We start from the raw sequence: 25,064 nt of genomic DNA, 5'->3' as shown, positions 1-25,064 counted from the left end.
ATTATAGTTATTTTTGTTTATTTATATACTCAGCCATGATTAAACTAGTTACACTTATTTACAGGGCATCAGAAGGGAAAGTAGACCATATAAATCCTGGCCCTGCTTTGCATGGCATGACTGGAACATGCATGCCTGAACTCCCTGAAATTTCATTGACATTACAATAACCTGTTACACAATCTACAATGAATAAATATAAATAATCATTTTGTGGACCTTGAGTGGGAAGAACTGAATCAACTGGCATTGTCAAGTAGTGTGTTTGTTTTCATAGTCCAACTAAGTTCAGATGCTGAATTGTGTGTGTTTCTGTATTTGACTAGCCAAATTTAACACTATTTTAATATTTGAAGGCAGAGAATCATGTTGTTGTGTCCTTCAAGTCATTTCTGACTTATGGTGACCCTAAGGCAAACCTATCATGGGGTTTTCCTGGCAGAATTTGTTCAGAGGGGGTTTGCCCTTGCTTTCCTCTGAAGCTGAGAGATAAGCAACTTCATGGTAGCAATTTTCAGAGCAGTCCGGCCAGAGAGAGGAGAAGGAGAGGAGCTGCTTGGCAGCCATCTTGAGACCGTGTGCTTGAGACCGTGTGCTCATTGCTGAAGGGGTGGAGCTTCTGTGAGTCACATCTGTGAGTCACAAGGGGGCGGAGCTAGCAGACTAGCTTTATATACCAACTTCCAGAGCCGGCGAGCGAGTTTTAGTTTTCTCTAACTCAACAACTCTACTCAAGTGGCATCAGGTTAGAATCAGATATTGAAATAGAACCTTGCCTTTAAGTATCAGATAGCAGCCAGTACATTCCTTTAAAGAAGTATTCCCAGTAGATTGACTGTTATAGTCATTACTAAAGACTTTGCAGTATGGACAACGAGGGATCTGCTGTAGTCACCTGCAACTCTTGTGGGATGTTTCTCTTCTTGCCCACAGAAGTCGAGAACTTCACATGCACCAAGTGCAAGTTGGTAGCACTCTTGGAGGAGAAAGTGCAGCAGCTGGAGTCAAGAGTAGCTACACTTCAGCATATTAGGGAACAAGAGGATTTCCTGGACACAATAGAACTAACCATCTTGGATGAGTACCACGCAGAGGAAGATGCTAGGGTGGAAGAGGTCACTTGCCATACACAGGAGGCAGACAGCTGGAGGAATGTCACAAAGAGAAGTAAGCCAAGAAGGAATTGTTCGGGGAGCTTGCAGCTAGAGAATCGATTCGAAGCTCTTTCCCATATCAAGGAGGATGAAGAAGAGCAGCATGGACAGACTTCAGGGACAGAGCAGGGGAGCCTGAGAGTCCCACCCGAGGGAACTGTCGCTGCTAAGCCTCGGAGGAGGCGTGTGGTTGTAGTGGGGGACTCCTTGCTGAGGGGTACAGAAGCAGTGATATGTAGGCCTGACAAGATGTCTCGAGAGGTGTGTTGTCTTCCAGGTGCAAAGATCCGTGATGTGACAGAGAGGCTGACAAGACTGGTCAAGCCTACTGACAAATACCCCTTCCTTTTGGTCCACGTGGGAACCAACGATACTGCAAGACACAGCCTGCAGAACATCAAAAGGGATTATGAGGCGCTTGGTAGGAAGCTGAAAGGAATGGATGTACAGGTTGTCATCTCGTCTCTTCTGCCAGTTGAAGGGCATGGTCCAGGAAGGGAGAGGAAAATAGCGGATGTGAACAACTGGCTTCGCAGATGGTGCCGCCGAGAAGGATTTGGATTCTTCAATCATGGGCTGCGGTTCCACGAGGAGGGACTTCTTGCAACAGACGGGTTGCATCTCACGCCAGTTGGAAGAAATGTTTTTGCCAACAGTCTCAAGAACTTGATCAGGAGGGCTTTAAACTGAGTTCCGAGGGGAAGGGAGACAATATTAAGGAAGGCGAAAGGGATGGCGAAAATAGTCAAACTGACATAGAGGAAACAAGAAAAAAAGTGCAAGGACCCAACAGTGGGAGGCAAAAAAACTTGCACAGGCAGCAAGTAAAAGGGAACTATGGTCTGCAATGTCTCTACACTAATGCACAGAGCATGGGAAATAAGCAAGATGAACTCGAACTCCTAGTACAACAAAGCAAATATGATATAATAGGCATCACTGAAACCTGGTGGGATGAGTCTCATGATTGGAATGTGGAAATAGAGGGGTATAACCTTTTAAAGAGAAATAGGCCAAACAAGAAAGGAGGAGGAATAGCACTATATGTCAGAGATATTTACACCAGTGAAGAGATCCAGGAGATCAATCATGGAAGCCAGGTGGAGAGCATCTGGGTAAAAATTAAAGCGGAGGGAAACAACAAGGATGTTACGGTGGGAGTCTACTACAGACCCCCAAGTCAGACTGAGGAATTGGATGATATCTTTCTAGAACAGATGACCACACAGTCAGAAAAGAGAGATGTAGTAGTGATGGGCGACTTCAACTATCCTGATATTTGTTGGAAGTCAAACTCAGCAAAATCCTAAAGGCCTAGCAAATTCCTCACTTGCCTGGAAGACAATTTCATGGTCCAAAAGGTGGAAGAGGCAACAAGGGGGTCAGCTATTTTAGATCTGATCCTAACCAACAAGGATGACTTGGTTAATGGGGTGCAAGTGGTGGGATCATTAGGTGGAAGTGACCATGTTCTCCTGGAGTTTGTAATACAGTGGAAAGGAGAAGCCAGGCATAGTCAGACACGCATCCTAGACTTTAGGAGAGCGGATTTCAGTAAACTTAGAGAAGTATTGAGGGCAATTCCATGGTCAGAAATACTAAAAGATAAAGGAGTTCAGGACGGATGGGACTTTCTCAAAAGGGAGATACTGATGGCACAATTTCAAACAGTTCCAGTGAGAAAGAAAAACGGGAGGTGTCTCAAGAAACCAGGATGGATGACTAAGGAACTTTCAACCGAGCTAAGTTTGAAACGGAACATGTATAAGAAATGGAAAAAGGGGGAAATCACAAAAAAGGAATTCAAAGAAATAGCAGGCATGTGCAGGGGTAAAGTCAGAAAAGCTAAAGCACAGAATGAACTCAGGCTTGCTAGAGAGGTTAAGAACAATAAAAAGGGCTTTTTTGGATATGTCCGCAGCAAAAGGAAGAAGAAGGAAACGGTAGGGCCACTGCGTGGAGAAGATGGCAAAATGCTAACAGAAGACAGAGAAAAGGCAGAATTACTCAACACCTTCTTTGCCTCAGTCTTCTCAGAAAAGGCAAAGGGTGCTCAACCTGAGGATAATGGAGCAGAGGACAGGATAGGGGCATTTCAGTACAGAATAAGTAAAGAGATAGTAGAGGAACACCTTATTAATCTAAATGAATTTAAGTCTCCAGGACCAGATGAACTCCATCCAAGGGTATTAAAAGAACTGGCAAATGTAATATCGGAGCCATTGGCAATAATCTTTGAAAACTCCTGGAAAACAGGAGAGATCCCAGCAGACTGGCGGAGGGCAAACGTTGTCCCCATCTTCAAAAAGGGGAAAAAAGAGGATCCCAACAATTATCGTCCAGTTAGTCTGACATCAGTACTAGGAACGATTCTGGAGCAGATCATTAAACAGAGAGTCTGTGAACATCTAGAAGGCAATGCCATAATCACAAAAAGTCAACATGGGTTTCAGAGAAACAAGTCATGCCAGACAAACCTAATCTCTTTCTTTGATAAAATTACCAGCTTGGTAGATGAAGGGAATGCTGTGGATATAGTATATCTTGATTTCAGTAAGGCCTTTGACAAAGTTCCCCATGACATACTTGCAAACAAGCTTGTAAAATGTGGGCTAGACAAAGGAACTGTTAAATGGATCTGTAATTGGTTGACCGGCCGAACCCAAAGGGTGCTCAACAATGGCTCCTTTTCATCCTGGAGAAAAGTGACCAGTGGGGTCCCACAGGGCTCTGTCCTGGGCCCAGTGCTATTCAACATCTTTATCAATGACCTGGATGACAGAATTGGAAGCATACTTATCAAATTTGCAGATGATACCAAATTAGGGGGAATAGCTAATACCCCAGAGGACAGGATCAAGATTCAAAATGACCTGAATAGACTAGAAAGCTGGGCCAAAGCTAACAAAATGAAATTCAACACGGAGAAATGTAAGGTATTGCACTTAGGGCGGAAAAATAAAATGCACAGATATAGGATGGGTGACACCTGGCTGAATGAAACTACGTGTGAAAGGGATCTAGGAGTCCAAGTAGACCACAAGTTGAACATGAGTGAACAGTGTGATGCGGCAGCTAAAAAGGCCAATGCTATTTTAGGCTGCATCAATAGAAGTATAGTGTCTAGATCAAGAGAAGTAATAGTGCCACTGTATTCTGCTCTGGTCAGGCCCCACCTAGAATATTGTGTCCAGTTCTGGGCGCCACAATTCAGAAAGGACATTGAGAAACTGGAGCGTGTCCAAAGGAGGGCGACAAAAATGGTGAAAGGTCTGGAAACCATGCCCTATGAGGAACGACTTAGGGAGCTGGGGATGTTTAGCCTGGAGAAAAGAAGGTTAAGAGGCGATATGATCGCCCTGTTTAAATATTTGAAGGGATGTCATATTGAAGAGGGAGCAAGCTTGTTTTCTGCTGCTCCAGAGAACAGGACCCAGAACAATGGATGCAAGCTGCAGGAAAAGAGATTCCACCTGAACATTAGGAGGAACTTCCTGACAGTAAGGGCTGTTCGACAGTGCAATGCACTCCCTCGGAGGGTGATAGAGTCTCCTTCCTTGGAGGTCTTTAAACAGAGGCTGGATGGCCATCTGTCAGGGATGCTTTGATTTGGATTTCCTGCATGGCAGGGGGTTGGACTGGATGGCCCTAGTGGTCTCTTCCAACTCTATGATTCTATGATTCTATGATTCTATGAATTTCATTCTCACTGCAGAAAAATTGAAATGAAGGAAAATATGCTATTACTTTATGAATCTGCTGTCTGAGAATGAAAGATCTCAGTCCTCTCTACTTAACAATATAGGCATTGCAATTCCACTGTATGGTTAGATGGGGATTGTTAGTGCCTTCTTAAGATCCTGGAAGGTCCAGAATTTAATCCATTACCCTTCAAAGGCAGCTGATGGTTTCCAGCCTATGCCAGACCACCTTGGCTCCTAATACCAGAATGATTTGCCCAAAAAAAAAAAAAGAAGAAGAAAGTAGTGGTAGATATCAAAAGTAGGATACTATGCACACAGGTCCCTTGTAGATATCTCTATGAGCACCATCCATTATCAAGCTCTAAAGCAGGGGTAGGCAACCTGCGGCCCGCGGGCCGGATGCGGCCCAGCATGGCCTTGGGACCGGCCCCAGCCCGGTCCTGCCACCGATTGCCACCGGGGCCTTTGGCCTATCAGGAGGAGGCGGGTAAAGGGGGAAGCGGCGGGCAAGGGGGGCAAGCGGCGGGCAAGCGGCGGGCAAGCGGGGGCAAGGGGGGCAATTGTCTATAGAAGCCTCAGAAACATGCATTTATATTAACATTTTTTAAAAAATCAGCAAATTTATTCGTGTGTACTCCATTTTTTAAAAAAAAGTATCCTCCATTAGAAAATTTTGTCCTACATTTGGGCCGGTTTACACACACATATATATATATATATATATATATATATAATTATTTAATTATTTATTTTTTGGCTTCGGCCCCCCAGTTGTCTGAGGGACAGCAACCCGGCCCCCGGCTCAAAAATGTTGCCTACCCCTGCTCTAAAGGCACTCTTGCTCTGAAGTTTGAAGGTAACAGAATCTCTGAAAGCAGTCCTCAGGAAAACAAATGAATTACCTGTTAGATCGCCTGGTCATTGGTTCCCCCACCTACAGCTGGAAACTGTCATTAACAACGTAATTTAGTCTGGAGTCCAAATTTTCCCCATCTGCTTCAAAGAAAGAGAACCTCTCAGATTAAAAAGTGAGCTGTATTCTCAAAGATAGGCATCATAGGTCTGAATATCCCCTCTCTGTCCCTGAAGAAGATCTATGGAAAATACTGTATAGGCAGGGAAATGGTCCTATACCATGTGTGCTAAGGACAGCCATAAAATCTACAAAAACTTAAATAAACATTTTAGGGATTAAAAGACACAATTGGAAATCTTTCCTTTTGGAAAACATCATGGAGACTCCTTTAGGAGGATAAAAGGATGCCATAGAAATCTGAGTCCTGGCACCAGGCCAGACACTACAGGATGATAAAGGTCTGAAGTCATTAATTTCTCATGCAGTGATGAGCCATTTCAGGCTTAAAGGGGTTGATTATTGCCACTCTTACAAGTCCCATTAATTGGCCTTTGCGTGCCTCTGGAACTTAATCAACAAGCCCTAGCTCTGCAGGAACTTGAAGTCCAGCACAATGCTAGGATGATGTGTTAGAAACAGAAACCTAATTCTAGGGAATGTGAAAAACCTGGCAACTGTAAGGCATGGTCATTGCCAGTAGTACAGAGTCCTGAATAGTTCTCATTTTGAGGTAAGAAATCAGTGTGAGTGATTTCATAAACACCTTCTTTAACCTTTATTACAAATGATGAGGAAAAACATACTAATATGTTGACTGGACAGTCATTTGACTTGTATTTTACCTCCTTAACTTCCAGAAGGGTTTTTATGCCCATTGTAGCCCTTGCAAAAAAAGAGAGAGAGAACAAATTCAAGAAATTATTAAATCTCTAGCACTACAACATCTCCTCCTCCACCACCACCACCCCAATTATGTTTTGTTGCAGAATCCACAAAGTAGACTTACAATACAGCCATACTGTTATTACCTGCTGCTATGAACCATTTTTCTAGATTTCAGCCACTTGCCAAGCAGTTTTTTCTTACAAATAGAAAAACAGCTGGGGCAAAACATATTCCAGCAAATCAATTTATTTTTGCCATAAGATAGGTTTGTTTGTTTAGGTAAGAGAATTTTTTTAAAGCCCCTATGTTGTTGTTTTACATACCATAAGTGTATCTATACTGCATAATTATAGCAGCCTGAAATCACTCAATTGCCATGGCTCCATCCTTCAGAATCCTACAATTAGACTATTGTGCTAGAGAGTTAGAACAGCATTTGGAGAGAAAAGACTATAACTTTCTAGCAGAAAAATTTAAGTCTCTCACTATAGATCCCAGGATTCTGCAGGATGGAGCCACGACAGTTAAAGGGGTATCAAACTGCTGCAACGATGTAATGCAGAGACACTCTATGATGCAACAAAGCAAAACTGAGGTGTTTGGTTGCCTTGGTAAATTGGCCCCATTCATGAGAAATTGAAATGTCTTTCACGGGAGGGTCAACTTTGGAATTAACAGGAGTTAGGAAATACCCATGAGTAGAAAAAATGTACATTTTATTTTATCTGAGTTTGTTACACTTTTATTCTCTCTTGTATTTTCTTGTTCAGACTACTTGGGTGGAATATATTTGATTCTGCACACACATGCAGCTTTAGACATGGGACATGTTTACACTCTACTGGGATTCTCACTAGTGGTCAAAAATACCCCACAACTGGAAAAAAAAATGTGTTTTTATCAGTCTGCAAGAGGGTCAAAGAAAATAACTATCCTTATAAGTACAGTGGTACCCCGGGTTACGAATTTAATTCGTTCCGCGGCGCCGTTCGTAACCCGAAAGATTTCGCAACCCGAAAAAAGGCTTTCCGCTAGCGCTGGAAAGCCGCTAGCCGCGCTTCGCTTTTAAATTTCGTGCCAAAAAGCGCCGAAACACACCGAAAAAAATTTCGTAACCCGAAAAATCTTTCGTTACCCGGAACAGTTTTTTTCCAAGCTAACTTTTTCGTACCCCGGAAATTTCGTAACGCGATCAATTCGTATCCTGGGGTACCACTGTATTTCTAAGACCCATTCCAAGGGAGAGGTACATCCCTAGAAAACACTTCATTTGAAATGTTTGCTTTAAAAACAAAAATGCAATTATTTTGAACATTATATTCAACATATCTGTGTGCTTCCTTGCTGCATGCAGGTGATTTAGGCTAGGAATCCTCCCCTCCCCTGCCCCAAGATGTCACAAAATGCAGCAAGGACAAATAGGGATCTGCACCCAAATCTTTTAAAGATGTAAAAATGCAATATACCATCCACTAAATCAAACTTGGTCTCTGCAGGAATGCATGCCAGGGTAGACTGCGGAATATACCAAGATACTCTTTATCCAAAAATCAATTTTTCAAGAAGTATTTTTCTAGTGGGGCAGGTTTCCTGAATACTTATGGTGATGACCAGCTCCCAAATTTTTAACTCTAAGGCCTTGTTTTGTTTCATATCCTATCAAACCTTTCTCATCAGAAGCAATTTCGGGGCTTGACAGTATGGCATTCTCTTATTCTCTGAGAAGAAACAGAGGTAGCTGGTCCATGACTGCTTTGTACATTTTATAGGCTAACTTCTCTCTTTCTTTTTGACCTGGGCTAAATTCAGAAATCCTTGCAGTTTCTGAACTGGTCTACTTCCAAATCCTAACCCCCAGTGTTACCAGTTGGCCTTTGGCAAGTCTAATCCTTAAAAAGAAAAGGGAGAACCTGCTACTTGCTCTATAGTGGATGAAGTGAGTTGCCCTTCCTTTACGTTTGCTTTTTCATGAACAAGCCACAGAGCAGAGCACAGTGCTTCATATAATGTAGGAAAGAAGCAGCTGTTTTTCCCCTGAAGAATATAAACCAAGAACTGCCGTTCCACTCTGCAGAGATATTCTTTAGCCATCAACAAAGAAAAGACTTCAGTTCTTTGGGAAGAACACCAGCTACTGAATTATTCTGAAGCTAGACAACTAGTGAGGCCTGCAGCCTCCCATTATTACTCTAAATCTTCCCAACAGCCATTTTAAGATTTCACTTCCCACTCTCCACTAGGAGGCAGCAGGGAGGCCCTCCTCCAAATATTAACTCTCAGTTCAATATTGTTTTATAGTAGGCCTCAGTGCCTCTACAAGCTAAATTGGTGAGGCAGAAAGGTTTGCTGGTCTTTTGACCACCATGAAACCAGGGCAGAAAAGGAGGACAGTCACTGAGGCAATGGTCCAAAACACACTGCAAAAATAATCCAGCTTGAGACCGTTTTAACTGCCCTGGCTCAATGCTAGGGGATTCTGGGAACTGTGGTTTTGTGAGACATTCAGCCTTCTCTGTCAGAGAGCTTTGGTGCCACAATAAATTACAATTCCCAGGATTCCCTAGCACTGAGCCAGGTCAGTTAAAGCGGTCTCAACTGGATTATTTCTGTAATGTGTTTTGGACCTGTGAGAAAGGCAGCATAAGCCTTTGTAGACTGAAGTCTACTTCATCAGATGCATTCTTTCTGTCATTTAGCCTCAAAGGTGCCACAAGAAAGATCCCTTTGCAGACTGATATAGACTAACAGAGCTAAGTCTCTGAATTTACAGTACGCTCATTGCTCTCTTGGCATTCATGTGCAGTTGGCTTTTATTTTATGGCTGCTAAAAGACACCAAACCAGAGGTGAACTGCTGCCCTTCCCCAAGCTTTAGAGAGTGATTATCACTGCTTTCCTTCTCCACAATATTCAGCTTTGTGCCAGCTGTTGTGAGACACCATATGATGTCTGTGGAATATAGCCCAGTAATGCCACTGGCAGGTCACTGGGGCCAAGCAAATAGCCAGATAGAGACTCCAAAATGTGTTGCCCAAATATTTCTCATCACCAGCTTCTTTTGCTTCCATACTGGGGAAAAAGCCAAGCTCAGGAAACTGCACTAACCTCTCCACAGGAACACCCTGCTGATCGTTCTTCTTTGTGTTTAATACTGGAAACACAGCTTGAGTCCCAACCTAAAATGGTGTTGGAACTTCAGTCCAGGAGGATTTCCAAACTGTCCTCCATTTTGAGTATGACAAAGAAGCACAAATTTATATTTATATTAGGGGTTTTAGCATTTACTGTATTTGGTAGTGTTGTAGTAGGAGTCAGGCAATCGTTTGGCCCCACTGACCTGCCTGTGGCATCACTAGGCTCCTACACATTAATACTGTAAACTGATAAATACAATTCCAAGTGTGTTGTAATAGTTCGGGTGCAAGCCAGTGTGGTGTAGTGCTTTGATTGTTGGACTATGACTCTGTTGACCAGACGTCCTCCTTTTCCAGGATATGATCTACATTTCAACCTTCTGACCTGGAGGAATTACAAACTGTCCTCCATTTTGAGCATGACTAAGAAAGATGAATTTATATTTATATTAGTGTTTTTAGCTTTTATTTTGTAGCATCTTACAATTTTCATGAACGCCTTGTCCACCTTTGCAGTTAGGAAACCTGGTCACCCTGCTCTGGAGACTGGGTTTCAGATCCTGGTTTGTCCATGTAAACCCACTGGGTGACCATGGGTGAGTCAGAGTTTCCTAGCCTCAGAGGAAGGCAATGGCAAACCCCCCCCCCCCCCGACAAATCTTGCCAAGAAAAACCCATGATTATGACCTTACGGTCGCCGTAAATCAGAAATGGCTTGAAGGCATACAACAATGAACTAGTCATGCCAGAATCTTGCAGCTGCCTACTGGCCAGACTGGCTGAACTGGGAAGTCTGAATGGTGTTATTCCTGCTGGAAAGCACTGTGGGCGCAAAGAACAAAATCACACACACCCTAGTTTTTGGGGGGTTTCTTGAGCTATGTGGCCATGTTCTAGAAGTTTATTCCTGACATTTTGCCAGCATCTGTGAAGATGCCAGCCACAGATGCTGGTGAAATGTTAGGAATAAACTCTTCTAGAACATGGCCAATTAGCCCAAAAAACCCACAAAAAACTATGGATGCCGGCCGTGAAAGCCTTTGACTTCACACCTCTCTCAACACCCCTTTATACAATTGCGCATCTGACTGGAAATTGTATCATACTCCAGCATTGGCAACAGGGCAGGGGCTTCCATCACACCTGAAGCAAGAAACTAATCTAGAGCAGTGATGTCCAAAATTTGGCTGTCCAGATCCGTAGGAAGAGGCAGGATGTAAATAAATTTTATTACTATCATCATTATCATTATTATTATTTTGGACTTCAGCTCTCAGTCTTCCTGACAGCTGGCTGGGGCTTCTGGGACTTGAACTCCAAACCATGTGGAAGACTAAAATTTGGGAACTACCAATTTAGAGGAATGATGGAAGAGGGGTTCAGGAAGAATGGCTGTTAGGCTACCACTGCCAACACCCTCTGCATTTCCCTCCTTCTGCTACTTTTTCTGAGAGAGTAGTATTATTTCTTCTTTTTTAAAATCATTTTACAAAAGCAACATCTCAGAACTAAAGATGTGTGTGTGTGTGTTTCTGCAGCAGCAGGTGAGACTCGGCTCGTCCCGCCTCCCGACGCGATTGGCTGCCTGCCTGAATCCACCTGAAGATTGACAAGAAACAGTCTCTGCTGGACAGGTGCCCAGATTACCTCATGCCCCATTCTGCCTCTCCAATGATCCTGGCTGAGGGCAGGAAGAAGTGCTGGTTTTGTGGCACGTATTTGAACTTTTCATGTAGAAACTGAGCAGACACGCGAGGGAGAAGGAGCATCCTTCACCACGCTCTGCCAACAGTTTAGCCTTTCATTTTTGTTTGCTCGTATCAGCCTTAAGATGGCTTTCTCTAGACAGACAGACTGGACCTTGTTCACATTACTGGATCAACATCAACTTTCCCTCAGGGAAGCAATGGGAAAAACTGGTGCTGCCAGTGATAGCTATGAGATATCTAGGTAAAGACACAGAGTCATAAGAGGGATTTCAAAAATAGAGCCACTTTCACTGTGGTCCAAAACACACTGCAAAAATAATCCGGTTTGATAGATTTTTGTGGGTTTTTCGGGCTATGTGGCCATATTCTAGAAGCGTTTGTTTATATGTCAGGAACAAACTCTTCTAGAACCTGGCCATATAGCCCAACAAACCCACAAAAAACTATGGATGCCAGCCATGAAAGCCTTCGACTTCACAAATCCAGTCTGAGACAACTTTAACTGTCCTGGATCAATGCTAGGGAATGCTGGGAACTGTCCTTTTGTGAGACATTTAGCCTTCCCTGACAGAGAGTTCTGGTGCCACAATAAACTAAAACTCCCAGGATTCCCTAGCACTGAGCCAGGGCAGTTAAAGCAGTCTCTAACTGGATTATTTCTGCTGTGGTGTGTTTGGATCTAAGAAAAGCACAGGAGAGAGATGGAGCTCTGCATCCTTCTGTATTCACACTGCTCTGTATAAAATATCAGAGGAAAGAGATAGTATATATTGTTGTATACAAAACAATGTTGTTGTTGTGTGCCTTCAAGTCGTTTCCAATTTATGGTGACCCTAAGGCATAACCCATCAAGGTTTTTGTTATTAGTTTTGGGTTTGTTTTGGCAAGAATTGTTCAGAGGAGGTTTGCCATTGCCTTCCCTGAAGGCTGAGAGGATGTGACTTGCCCAAAGCCACCCAGTGGGTTTCTTAACTGAGCTGGGAATCAAACCTTGGTCTACAGACTGTGGACCAGGATAGTTTTTGTTGGCTTTTTGGGCTATGAGGATGCCAGCCACGGATGCTGGTGAAACGTCAGGAATAAACTCTTCTAGAACCTTGTCTCATAGCCCCCAAAACCCACAAAAAACTATGGATGCCGGCCATGAAAGCATTTGACTTCACATGTAGTCCAGGACTTCTCGGTGTTGTTCTTCTATACCATCAAGTCATTTCAGACTTATGGCTACCCTAAAGTGAACTTGTTATGGGGTTTTCCTGGCAAGATTTGTGCTGAGGGGGTTTGGTTTTGCCTTCCTCTGAGGCTGAAAGAATATGACTTGCTCAAGGTCACCCAATGGATTTCTATGGCTGAGCAGTGATTGAACCCTGGTCTCCCAGAGCCATAGTCCAACACTCAAACCACTACACCATGCTGGCTCCCTCCCTTTCTCAGTAGGCTCAGGCAAAAGCAAACTGCCACAGCCCCTCTTAGCTTGTGCATTATTCCTCACTAATAATCTTGCTATCTACACCCCGATGTCTCTTTCGTATATTATATGCTGGAGGGTATATGAAGAGTTCCTGAGCAAGACAGGGCAGCAGACCTGTTTGTGGCTGCATTATTTCTTCACCATTATGGAGCTTTTCAGGTGCTACACACATGATCTCAGAAGTCTCGGGTGTGCCATGGGCAAACCAACAGATCAGAGAAACAGTTTTTAATCTCTATCTCCCCCCCCACACACACACAAAATCAAGTGCAGAATTGACTAAAACAGTGCAATAGTTTCCAGTGTCACAAAAATAAATTAATATTACTGCTGACAGTGTATGGGTATATGGCACAAATACAGTGGATATGTAGTGTAAATAATTTACCATTTAATGCCATTGTCTTAAGCAACATGCTGTATTGTTTTCCAAATTTAATTTAGAATATTTTAAATCTAGGTTTATATAACACAGTTTGCTAACATACTTGCACAGTCCCTTCTTCTCTTTCCCTCTCTCTCTCTCTGTTTAATTCTATAACTGAGTTTAATTCCTGTTGTGAAATAATAATTTAAGTGCATTTCTATTTGTATTGCCAAAAGGAAAGAAAGAATGCTCATGCTGTGACTTGTTGGAAAAGAGCTGACAGGCCTTATCCTCATGTGATACATCTGTAGTGTCTTGCTGTTCCCAGCTTAGATTTCTCTGTAATTAATGCTGAGAGCTTTTTAAGTTGGCATGTTTGGCCATTAATGCATCTTTTTCTTCTTAAGGGTTACTTCATCTTTAAGAAGTGGGAGCTAAAATGAAAGAAAGAACATATGTGATTTGTTCTAGTGAGCATGCCATTCAAATCCTCCCCTTTCTCCTTTAAAGCACTCTCAACTTCTGTTGGTTCCAAACCCCAAGACATTAAGCCTGGATGTGAAACCTGGATCTACCATTTGGCACTGTTTACCAGTCACACATTTCTAAAGATGAAACAAAAACATATCTGTCTAAATTATCTGACTTAGGCAGAACAGTGATAAAATTCAATACACATGGATCATAAAAGAGCATTGCAACAGCAGGAGAAATGGAAAGAAACAGAAGTAAAATGATAAAAAGTACCAACAGAAAACATGGCAAAACAGTAATGTTCACAACCCTTTGATTCTGTCCATCAAAGTTTTTTTTATTCAGAAGCTGTTCAAACTTAAACACTAGCAATTTTGGGGGAAACTATGGCTGAAAACCATATAATACCTTTCTGAAGTTTTATCACTTTAGAGCACAAATAATGTACAATTATCTTCAAAAAGAACTTAATATACTTTTAATAAGGAGGAAACACACTGTGAAAGTCTGATGTTCATTGTAATATATACCACAAATATGCCCCTATTGAAGAAAAGACCATATTCTTATCCACAATTGAATGTGATCATCCAGAGCTAAAAGTTTAATCATGATCCAAAAAACCACACAACCAGTTCTTCATGCCAAAAGGGACTTTAGACTTCTGCTATTTGAAATGAAGCCAAATGGCTGGGACACCACCATCTCCATTCTCATGGAAAGCTATTTTTGAAACCAAGGGAAGACTCTCAAGTTGTTTGCAGTATGGCAATAGTTTACAAGACAAAAATGGGAAGCCCTTGAGAATGCCTTGAGTAAGTTTTCTGTTGGATTTTGAACAAATCATCTGTATAAAGTGATTATGAGAAGGATGTTTGAAAATCCTGAGCTGCCTACCACTAATTTGGGACGTAAAAGCACTCACAAGGGAAGTTAAATGCATAAAGTTTATTTAGAATAAAAGTAACATCATGGAGTTAAAAGAAGGTAAATAAACAGATCTTGAGTCACACCAAGACATTTTAAGTACTTACAAAACAATGTCAGCAATAAGTGCTGGTAGTGGTTGGTCTCCTGGAATCACATCTGGAAGTACTGTATCCTGCATAACTTTAAGGTATTAGAGAGGTCATATACTGCAAAATACCCAAGGTCTTTAAGAACAATGATGGTTAAAGATGCTTAACTCCACCTTCAGCAACCTTGATTACATCATGTTACTCATGCTAAAATCTAAATAAATGTGAAAAGCTAAATGATAGATTTATTTAAGAAATCCTTTTAGCTATGAACACTTCCTCAAGACCTCCCCTCTGTAGTTAGTTTCTATGTAAGTTCTTACACATCTTAGCAAGCCCTTGGCTATCAGTTTTGTTTTGCTGAAATACATTGTTTTCAGCTGGCACAGCCCAAAGCCTGGTTTCTTGAATCTTGGCATAATTTTCTCATTCGAGCAACTCTGGGCATCTTCTTTTGAACCTTAGCTATCTTGAATTATGGCATAATGCTGGATGTGATTTTGTTTTATATAGTCTGTTCATAGAATCATAGAGTTGGAAGAGACTACAAAGGTCATCTAGTCCAATCCCTTGCCATGCAGGAACACACAAAAAGCACTCCCAACAGATGGCTATTCAGCCTCTGTTTAGAAACCTCTAAAGGTTTGAATCACAAAATTTTGCCTTATCATAGAAGCCTATGCTAATAATTGAGCTAACCTGATCTAGTCAATCCAACCATATAGGGAAAAAGGCATAAAAATAAGGAATCTGACATTCTAACATTTCACATCTCAATTTATATGATTTTGACTATAGCTACAAGTTATAATTGCTCTTTAAATACGTTCATAAAACATCTTAATGCTATATATAAAATGTTCATCGAGACCACAGTTATGCAATTGGAGAGAAGGGGCTGAAAAAAATTAAGCAAAACTGTTATTTTCTTCACAGGAAGCTCAAATCAGCTCACTATTAAAAAACAAACAGGGTGCAGCACTACCAGTATTCTTTGTTCAGTTCATAATGTATTTTATCTCCGCTGCCCCCCCCTGCGCCACACACACAATGTTGCTATCCAGCCAAAACCTTCATATAATTAAAAACCACAGGCACTCATTCAAAGTGTCAGATCAAAAGGTTAATGTGCTATGGTAGAAAGGAAGTACTTATATTATACCCTTGAACATTTTTTTGAAGTTTACAGCATTTAAAAACAAGTTAAGTCAAACTCTGGCCAAAGCTAATATTACATCATTTGATTTAAAACATTAATCATAGTTGTTTTAAACCAGTTGATCCAAATGTTTGGCTCGCTGAGGAAAAATAACCCTCATCAGTAGGGGCTGGCAATGCACTTTCTAAGTTTCTACACATGGAATGGCAGATCAAGATTTCTAAGGTTATTGAAAGCAAAACAAAGTGCAGGGTTTTGGTTTTGCCGTTTCAAAAACCTAAGTAATACATTAAAGCAGTTATTAATTGTATTGAGAATTTTATCTGGAATTGTGGGACCGCAGTGTGTGCTGTGTGATACTGTAAATCAACTTGTTTTGTTTCAGCTCTGAGGTTCTCAGAACAATCGAAAATGTTATTGAAGATGCTATCCTATGTTTATCCAGAAACGAAGCACCTGTTCTCATCTTGAAAAACAGATCAAATTGGGGAAATATACAGTAGGTATCTCTTACTATGCTTGTCAATCTAGTGTTCATAAAGTGTTAAGAGCATGTTAAAGAAATTGTGTACAAAGTGTTAGGAATATAGGAAGCTACATTGTCTATCCAGTATAATCAACTCTGGCTGGTAGCAACTCTTAAAGGCTTTAGGAAGGATTTTTTCTAATCCTACCTAAAGATGGCCAGTATTTTCTGGTGCTCTTCCATTGTGTACTAAAAGGGATGAATCTACTTAAAATTATAAGACTGCATATGCTCAGAGTGATATGGTAGTCCTAAACTTGCTTGTTTGTTTATATTGTCCTTCATCATATTAGTTTTCAGGGTGTTGTACAACAGTAAACAAATTTCAGGGGCCCCTCCTCTCCATATTGCATGAAACCCTATTCAATGCTGCATGATCAGCAAGATTATACAGGCTTGTTCTTACAATTCATCTGGTGTATGATAACTGTAGCTTTTAGCCAGTGCATGGCTGTGGTATTTCTATCAGTAGCTGAGTGCATAACAATCTGGCTAAAAATCAATATAGGTTCACTAAAAACAAAATCACAGTTACCATACAATGAAAAAGCCAGAATGTCCTGAAAACTGGTGATAAGTTCTGAAACACTGTATTACTATATCATCTTAGCAACAGAAAAACAAATTGCCCATCTTTTACTGCATGCACTTAGGACATTTCTACTTGTCGAGTCTATTTCAGCTTATAGCAGCTCTATGAATTAAAAACCTCTGAGTCACGCAGTTATCAAAAGCCCTGCTCAGGTCTTGCAAACTTAGGGCTGTGGCTTCCTCGAGTGAGTCTATCCACCTGTAGTGCAGGCAGTGGCGTCCCTAGGGTTGGGGTCACCCAGTGCAGTAACTCAAGATGTCACCCCCACACCATTGACCTCCTCCCATTTCACACCATACAGAATCCTTAGCAATGATTTTTCCACTAATGTTACTCGTAAATAGTAATTCTCAAATACCACTGAATGTAATGCTAATAGTGTGACATAAACAATGAGAAAAATTAAAAGTATACCTTCAAATTACAATATCATACACACAGCCTAAATGTATTTACATATACATAATGAAGATTTGATTAAAATGTGATGTTTTTAGAGAAAATTTAAAAATATTTTTTAAAAATTAAAAATTCAATTAAAATAATTTAAAATTTCAAACTTTAAATTTTTAATTTTTAAAAATTCTGGGGCCTCTACTTTCTCCTCCTACGGAGCTTCACTCTACTCCCACCATCTTTTAAAGCATTTTAAAGGGAAGCAATTGAAAGCCAAAGCTTTTTTCTGCCAAAAGACAGGTGTTTCAGGAGAAGTGGTGTCACCCCCCTAAAGTGTCACCTGGTATGGTTCACACACACACCACACACTCCTCCTAGTGACACTACTGAGTGCAGGGGCCTTTTTCCATACACAATTTTGACTAGGTGTTATGAATTTATGCCAGCTCCAACAATTCTCTTAATGCCTTCATGAGTAGGGATTTTTGTCCATACCACAATATATATATTAGAAAAAAAATGCATTGTAAAGTAGAAAGCAGTACGAAAAGAAGACCATATTACTGATGGATTCGCTCAATAAATGAAATCACGATTTGAAAGACCTCAACTAGACTGTTGATGATCAAGGATCTTGGAGGGCTCTCCATTGTTTGTTGTTGTTAACTGCCTCAGGTTGATCTTGACTTATGGCAACCCTGTGAATGAGAGAGCACATTGTTATCAACAGCCTGTTGTCCTGTTGTCAAGACCTTTTATCAGGTTTTATCTCTGATAAATGCTTCACCAGTGTCACCCTCCACGAGTGGTGCAGTTGACACATTTAGGGGCAAAAAAGACGGCCTCAAAGGAGTGGCTTCTGGCCACCCCTTTGATCACCGGGTTGTGGCCGCGGCATCCACATGCCATGCCCCCAACCCAGCCTTTCCCAGCGCAAAAAGGAGCAGAAGAAAGCCACTCCTTTTTTGAGCCAGGGAGAGGGTGTCTTTGCCTCCGCAGCGGCATTTCTTCACTGTTTCTTTCATGCAGCATATCTAAATGCTGCACCACCGAAACACCATGGATCTGTCGCACATGTGGTCGCCTGTGCGGCTTCTGTCTAAATGCCACACCTTCAGTCTGCCGGGAAGCTGGCTCTTTTTGACCATCTGTTTTGCCTGTCAGTCTGGCTCCTCAGCAAAAACCTGTCTGACATGGGAGATCCTACCAGTAACACTGCTGCAATCCATATATCCTCTTGCCTTACAGGGGCACACAGCCCCTCCATAGCAGAAATGTAGTGCCATTGGTGGATAAATGTAATTATTATATACTAAATAGTTACCACATCCCCTAACTAGGCTTAATAGATTAATTTCTTGGTTAATGGCACCCCCTATTAAAGCTTGGTAATACTGTACTGTAAGTGGTTCAATTTAACTGTTGATTTGCTGACTTATTTCCTCTTCCTCCTAATAAGGCTTAAGAAGTAAATCTGCTAGTTAACAGTGTTCATTATTCATGTGTTGCAGTGAATAAAAAATTCTTCCTCATTATTCATTGCTGGTGATTTGAGAGGAGGATTGGAGGGAGCACTGGCTATTTAGAAACTGAGCTTGGGATCTTTGGCCCTTACATAAAAACTACATTGATCATTTGCTATACTTAAGACTGTATTTAATTATTCTAAATGAGTCAAGAAGCAGAGGAGGATATGCTCTGCATAAGTTCAGAAACATTCACAATATTTTAGATTAGAATTTTTCATCCATATTCTCCAGCTGCTCTTTATAGCCATTTATTGCTGGAGCTCAGTGCTGTAGTGAATCAGTGTCTTATAAATAGAATGGACATATCCTTTCTTATTTACCACTTCCAATTCATATGAACAATCTGGAGTGTTTGCAGAGAGAGTGAACAGGGTGGGAATCAGAAAATGCCAGAACTATATTTGCTGATGGGTCTGTACTTTTGTCTCAAAGGCCCCATTTTATAATTCAAACCAAGAATTGTGTACAACAGGCCTAAAATAAGACAATAGATGGCCACTATTAACATTTAGTTGTATGCTATATACAGCTTTATAGAAATGCTAATGGATGTGGCAAAAATGTGAACTAGTTCATTGAGGCTACTCTGACTAAATCTGGTTCCAATTCACCCTCTTGATATATTTCAACTTTTATGAGCTATGCTGTCGTTACAGCCTTTTTGAGGTGCTACCATAGTGTCTTCTGCCACCTTAAGGCCATAAAAAGCACTGCATTTAACAAACAAAGCTCAGAAACAAAACTCTATTCATCTCACGCTTTGCCTATTCATGTTTTGCATACTGAAAAATCAGTCATATAATATTTTGCATAATAGAGACTCTAGACATTTCATTCTTGATAGATTCACAAGATAGTGCACTCTGATTATATAAGTAGAGTGTCTAGATCAAGGGAAGTAATAGTGCCACTATATTCTGCTCTGGTCAGGCCCCACCTGGAATATTATATCCAGTTCTGGGCACCGCAATTTAAAAAGGATGTGGAGATACTGGAGAATGTCCAAAGGAGAGCAACTAAAATGGTGAAGGGTCTGGAAGCCATGCCCTGTGAGAAATGATTTAGGGAGCTGGGGATGTTTAGCCTGGAGAAGAGAAGGTTAAGAGGTGATATGATAGCCCTGTTTAAATATTTGAAGGGATATCATATTGAGGAGGAAGCAACCTTGTTTTCTGCTGCTCCGGAGACTAGGACCTGGAACAATGGATGCAAGCTCCAGGAAAAGAGATTCCACCTCAAAATTAGGATGAACTTTCTGACAGTAAGGGCTGTTTGACAGTGGAACACACTCCCTCGGAGTGTAGTGGAGTCTGCTTCCTTAGAGGTCTTTAAACAGAGGCTGGATGGCCATCTGTCAGGGATGCTTTGGTTTAGATTTCCTGCATGGCAGGGGGTTGGACTGGATAGTCCTTGCGGTCTCTTCCAACTCTATGATTTTATGATTACACCACAATATATTAATTTATTATTATGAGTGCTCAGTTCTACACATATTGCTATAAAAGAGAATTCTGCTGATATGAGGAAATATTATTGGGATAAAAATAATATAAGGAATGTAACAAATAATAGAAGGAAGGTCATCAAACTGTTGACATTGTCTAATTATATTTGTTGTTGTTGTTGTTGTTGTGTTCCTTCAAGTCATTTCCGACTTATGACAACCTTAAGGTGAACATCCTAAGGGATGTGGTGAATGAGTGGTTTAAGATGCCAATTCTGATGATCGGAAGATCAGAAGTCTGGCAGTTTGAGGCTCAAATGCTGTATGATGGGGTGAGCTGCTGTCACTAGTCCCAGCATCTGCCAACCTAGCAGTTTGAAAGCATGCAAATTTGCAAGTAGATAGATAGGCACCACCTCAATGGGAAGGTAAACAGCCTTCTGGCCAGTCATGCTGGCCACATCATCACTGGAGCAGTCTTCAGTCATTGCTGGCTTTTCATCTTAGTAATGCAGATTACGACTAGACATTCAAGTCAATGGAATACTTTTACCTTTTTAAGGTGAACCTATCATGGGGTTTTCTAGGGCTGAGGGTGTGTGACTTACCCAGGGTCACCTAGAGGGTTTCTATCGCCAAGCAGGGAATCAAACCCAGTCTCTAGAGTTAAAGTCCTACGCTCAAACCACTACATCATGCTGGCTCTCGCCTAATTATATAAATTTATGTTTATATTAAACACAACAGTATGTTTCCTAAGGAGCTGCTTAAACTAAGCATTACAGTGTACACCAAAGAGTGCTATAAAGGTGCTATTAATCCTAACACAGAATAATTGCTAATATATTGGAGCCTACTTCCAGATGTAATTTTTCAGCACAGCCGTTATGAATCAGCTTGATATTCACCTCTTTCCAACTACCTAATTGTCAGTCCCTAGTCTCTTCTCACCTTGTCTGTGAACAGTAAATTACCTCGACAGGAACAACTTCAACACTTGACATAATGAGTGGCACACAGATGATACTAAACAGCTGTTTAAAGGCAGTAACAGGAAGTACATGATGTTTAAATGGTGCTGACAGGATCTAATGAAATACTGCTTGGTCCTCAGAAGAAATATTCTGTATCAGAAAAATTTTCTCAAAAATAAGACATGTATTGAATATGAGCCAGTTAATAAGTAAAGTTAGCAAAGGTCCTAAAACCATATGTGTCTATACAGTGGTCCTGCTGTACCAGCAGGGATTTGTTTCCGCACCCTCTGTAGATGCTTAAAAACACAGGCTATTGTGCTCCATATTATTTAGTGGTGGTGATGTGAACACATACACTTCAGCATGTGCACATGTACATCACTGCCAATGAATAACGGGGCATGGTGATTTGCAGGCAGTCATATTCACGGATCAAAAGCCCAGTGATATGGAGGGCCCACTGTTCCTTTAGGTCAATCAAAAAGGCACAAAAACCTTTCTCTTAAAATTTCCCCTTAAAATACAGGCTTTTGAGTGATTTTATAGCCAATGTGGCTGTTCCCATATTGTTTATGTGATTTTAAAAAATGGCTCTGTAGTACAAATGGGGCAGAACTTGTTTTAAAGTAAAGTTTATGTTAAAATTTCTGCATATGTTAATAAAAACAAATTTTATAGCATTTATTTCAAAAATCTACATATTTTATAAATACATATTTGATGTTGTTCACTGCCATCAAATCAGCCTCAACTTGTGGTGACCCTATGAATGAGAGATCTCCAAGTCACTCTGTTGTCAACAGCCTCCCTGAGGTATTGCATACTGTATTCTGGGCTGTGGCTTCCTTGGTTGAGTCTATCCATTTGGAATGTAGCCTTCCTCTTTTCTTACTGCATTCTACTTTACCAAGCATTACTGTCTTTTCTAGTGAGTCATCCCTTCTCATTATGTCCAAAGTATGACAGTCTTAGTTTAGTCATCTTGGCTTCTAGGGTGAGTTCAGGTTTGATTTGCTCTATGAACATTTTCTTTTTAGCAGCCCATGTTATCCACAGAAGTCTTCTCCAGCGCCATACTTCAAATGAGTTACTGTTCTTCTTATCAGCTTTCTTCACTGTCCAACTTTCACAACCATATGTAGAAATTGGAAATAAGATGGCATGGACGATCTTAATTTTAGTATTCAGTGATATATACATTTATGCTTCCTTAAAATTATATTAAAAGGAAAAACAGAGTTGGATTTCATCATCATACTGGAGCCACTAAACTCCAAAACTCCAGATAACCTCTCCCAGCAGTTTCATTCTTGTGTTAAATACTAATGGGGAGAGAACTGAATGTTTAAGGATCCTGCAGGTCAGTGACCAAAGCACTGAAAAGGAATCCCCCAGCATCACTTTGAGAGATTCCCTCCACAAGCAAGATGGGAGCTACTGTAAAACAGAACCAACATGTCCTATCCCAAAGAAACAGCTCATGGCCAATGGTATCAATTTGATAAGAGGGCCTGAAGAGCCAACATACATTCTTCTTGGCCATCTCTCTGAATAAGACATCCAGTAAAGTGACTAAACTTCTCTCTCCCTTAACCAGACCTGACGTCATACTCAAATTCAAGAACTCCTGGAGTGGAAAGACCATCATGTGTTCCATGTTGCCCAAGAATGGAATGTTCTCCAGAAAAATAGGGTTTGGGGAGACTTTTTTTTTTAAAGCAAAGTCTTAACGCCACATCTTTTAGGCAAGCTGGGACCCTGAGGTGTTGTAAAAGAGGATTCAGCCAAATCCCTTACACAAAGGGCCAGCTTTCCTCTCGTGGCTTTCATGAGCCATAAAGAACAAGGGGTAGTTTGGAAGCTGCAGATAGTGCAGAACAGAAACATCTAAAATGATCTGAATCAATTTATAAAATCACAGGTTTAAAGATTCAGTAGGCTTGCAGATGAACACCAACTGCACCACAAGGAAAATCAGAAGTGACTGTCCCAAATCAGCAACAACTTTTGGTAAGTCAAAGAAATTTAATGATCCAGTTTTACTTTCTGTAATACTGTTCAGTAGGACTGAATTTGGGTAAACCTCAAACCAACACATTCTGAATCAATTGGGATGATCTGGAGGTTCAGGTGTCAAAAATAAGCAGAGAAAAGAAACCAGATACATGTCTCCAGTATACACATATGAAAACCCCAAGGATATATTAGGAAGAAGTCTGAGAAGGAGGCGTGTGCACATGTCCAGGGAAAAATCCTGGGAGGGAGGAGCCAGGAAGGGTGTGTGCGCATTCCCCCTCTTCCTCCCTCCTGGACCTCTTTCTAATATATCCTTGGTGTTTTCCATATATCATATGCTACTTACTCTACTCAAGAGCAGAGCAGTCAGGGCAGTGAGGGGGGGTTCCCCATCCCTTGAAGCCCTACCCCCTGCCCCGGGTGATTATTTTTATTCATATTGAATCTGTTGTAAATGCAATATGTATTATATGTATTTTAATACAGTGTGTGTTTTAATATAATGTCTCAATGGCTTGTGAACTTAAAAAATGATGGTGATGGCTTCGTTTTACATTTCAGCTCTGTTTCTTAAAATATTATCTATTATCTACAAGATGGTGCAGACAAACATTTATGCAACAAAAAGGTAATAATCATATTTACATCTAATTACTAAACTAAAATAAGCATGCATTTGAAAAATATATTAAATTAAAATATTACTTTCTATGGATATAATTCACTACTCATGACATATTTTAAACTACTGAGATATTAACTTAAAAATAACTAGGGCACTGCCGGTTGCTGCGTCTGGGAACCGCAGCGGTCAAACCGCGTGGTTCCTGGATGCACCAAAAAGAAGCCGCAAAAAGCAGCTTCTTTTTGGGACCCGGAAGTGGTGCCGCAAGTGGCCAATGGCGCACTCGTGACATCACTTCCATTGCGGGACATGCGGACGCTATGCGGACTCGATGTCAAGATGGCAGCGCCCGTGTAGAACGGGCGCCGCCATTTTGTACGTCCCCAGGACGTACTAGGGTTAGGGGCGTGTGTAAAGCACGCCATTTCCTAACCCGAGTACATCCTGGGGATGTACTTTACGCCCGTGCAGAACGGGCCTAGGATACCCTGTAATAATTTGATAAAATGCTAACAACAATGCAGCAACATGGAGTCATTTGAACAATGGAAATATATAACTTTGTCATTTACTTTAGCATTTTTCAATATATACTGAAGTGTAAATTTGTTGTTCTACAGCAGACACCTGTTTGGGTCAAAACTATGATAGAGTGGTCCGGTATTATTTGAGAATGCTCTGCTTTCTGAAAACTGTGGTCACTATGTTAAAGCAATGTGCTTTAAATTTACATACCAAAAGTATATACCTTTACAAAGTAGTATACAATAACTATCCTGTGTCTAATTTTTCTGAGTATGTGCTTGATCAAAAACAGAAGTGTCATGTTTCTGTATCACATCTAAGTCTAATTTGTCCTCATTCTTTACAAGATTTAAAGCACTACATCTACCCAAACTATACTGTGATCTACAAATAAATCATAGCCTTCTTGCACCTTATCTGTGCTCTGCGATACTATAACCTACCACTAGACCAGTGTCACCTTACTACATGACACTTTAGCAACTACCATATGGCTCCCATAT

General features: G+C 41.0%; 1 protein-coding gene across 3 annotated transcripts in view; it reads left to right on the top strand.

Moving 5' to 3' along the window:
* The window catches only part of SPO11 (SPO11 initiator of meiotic double stranded breaks), a 45,161-nt gene that overhangs the window by 6,462 nt on the left and 13,635 nt on the right, over window positions 1-25,064 (top strand). Inside the window, exons 1-4 of one of the 3 annotated variants that reach the window (XM_042462558.1) lie at window positions 11,378-11,682; window positions 16,317-16,430; window positions 23,317-23,405; window positions 23,973-24,039. In XM_042462558.1, the coding sequence (XP_042318492.1) occupies window positions 11,564-11,682; window positions 16,317-16,430; window positions 23,317-23,405; window positions 23,973-24,039 (389 nt within the window). In that variant the 5' untranslated portion in view covers window positions 11,378-11,563. Of the gene's footprint in view, window positions 1-11,377; window positions 11,683-16,316; window positions 16,431-23,316; window positions 23,406-23,972; window positions 24,040-25,064 lie in introns of those variants that run through there. The other 2 variants (XM_042462559.1, XM_042462560.1) reach the window with 2 other exon arrangements.

This window comes from Sceloporus undulatus, chromosome 4 (genome assembly GCF_019175285.1).
Source record: "Sceloporus undulatus isolate JIND9_A2432 ecotype Alabama chromosome 4, SceUnd_v1.1, whole genome shotgun sequence".
Taxonomy (NCBI): Eukaryota; Metazoa; Chordata; class Lepidosauria; order Squamata; family Phrynosomatidae; genus Sceloporus; species Sceloporus undulatus.
Note: the sequence above shows the minus strand (reverse complement) of the source record. Positions and strands in the feature narration are given on the sequence as shown.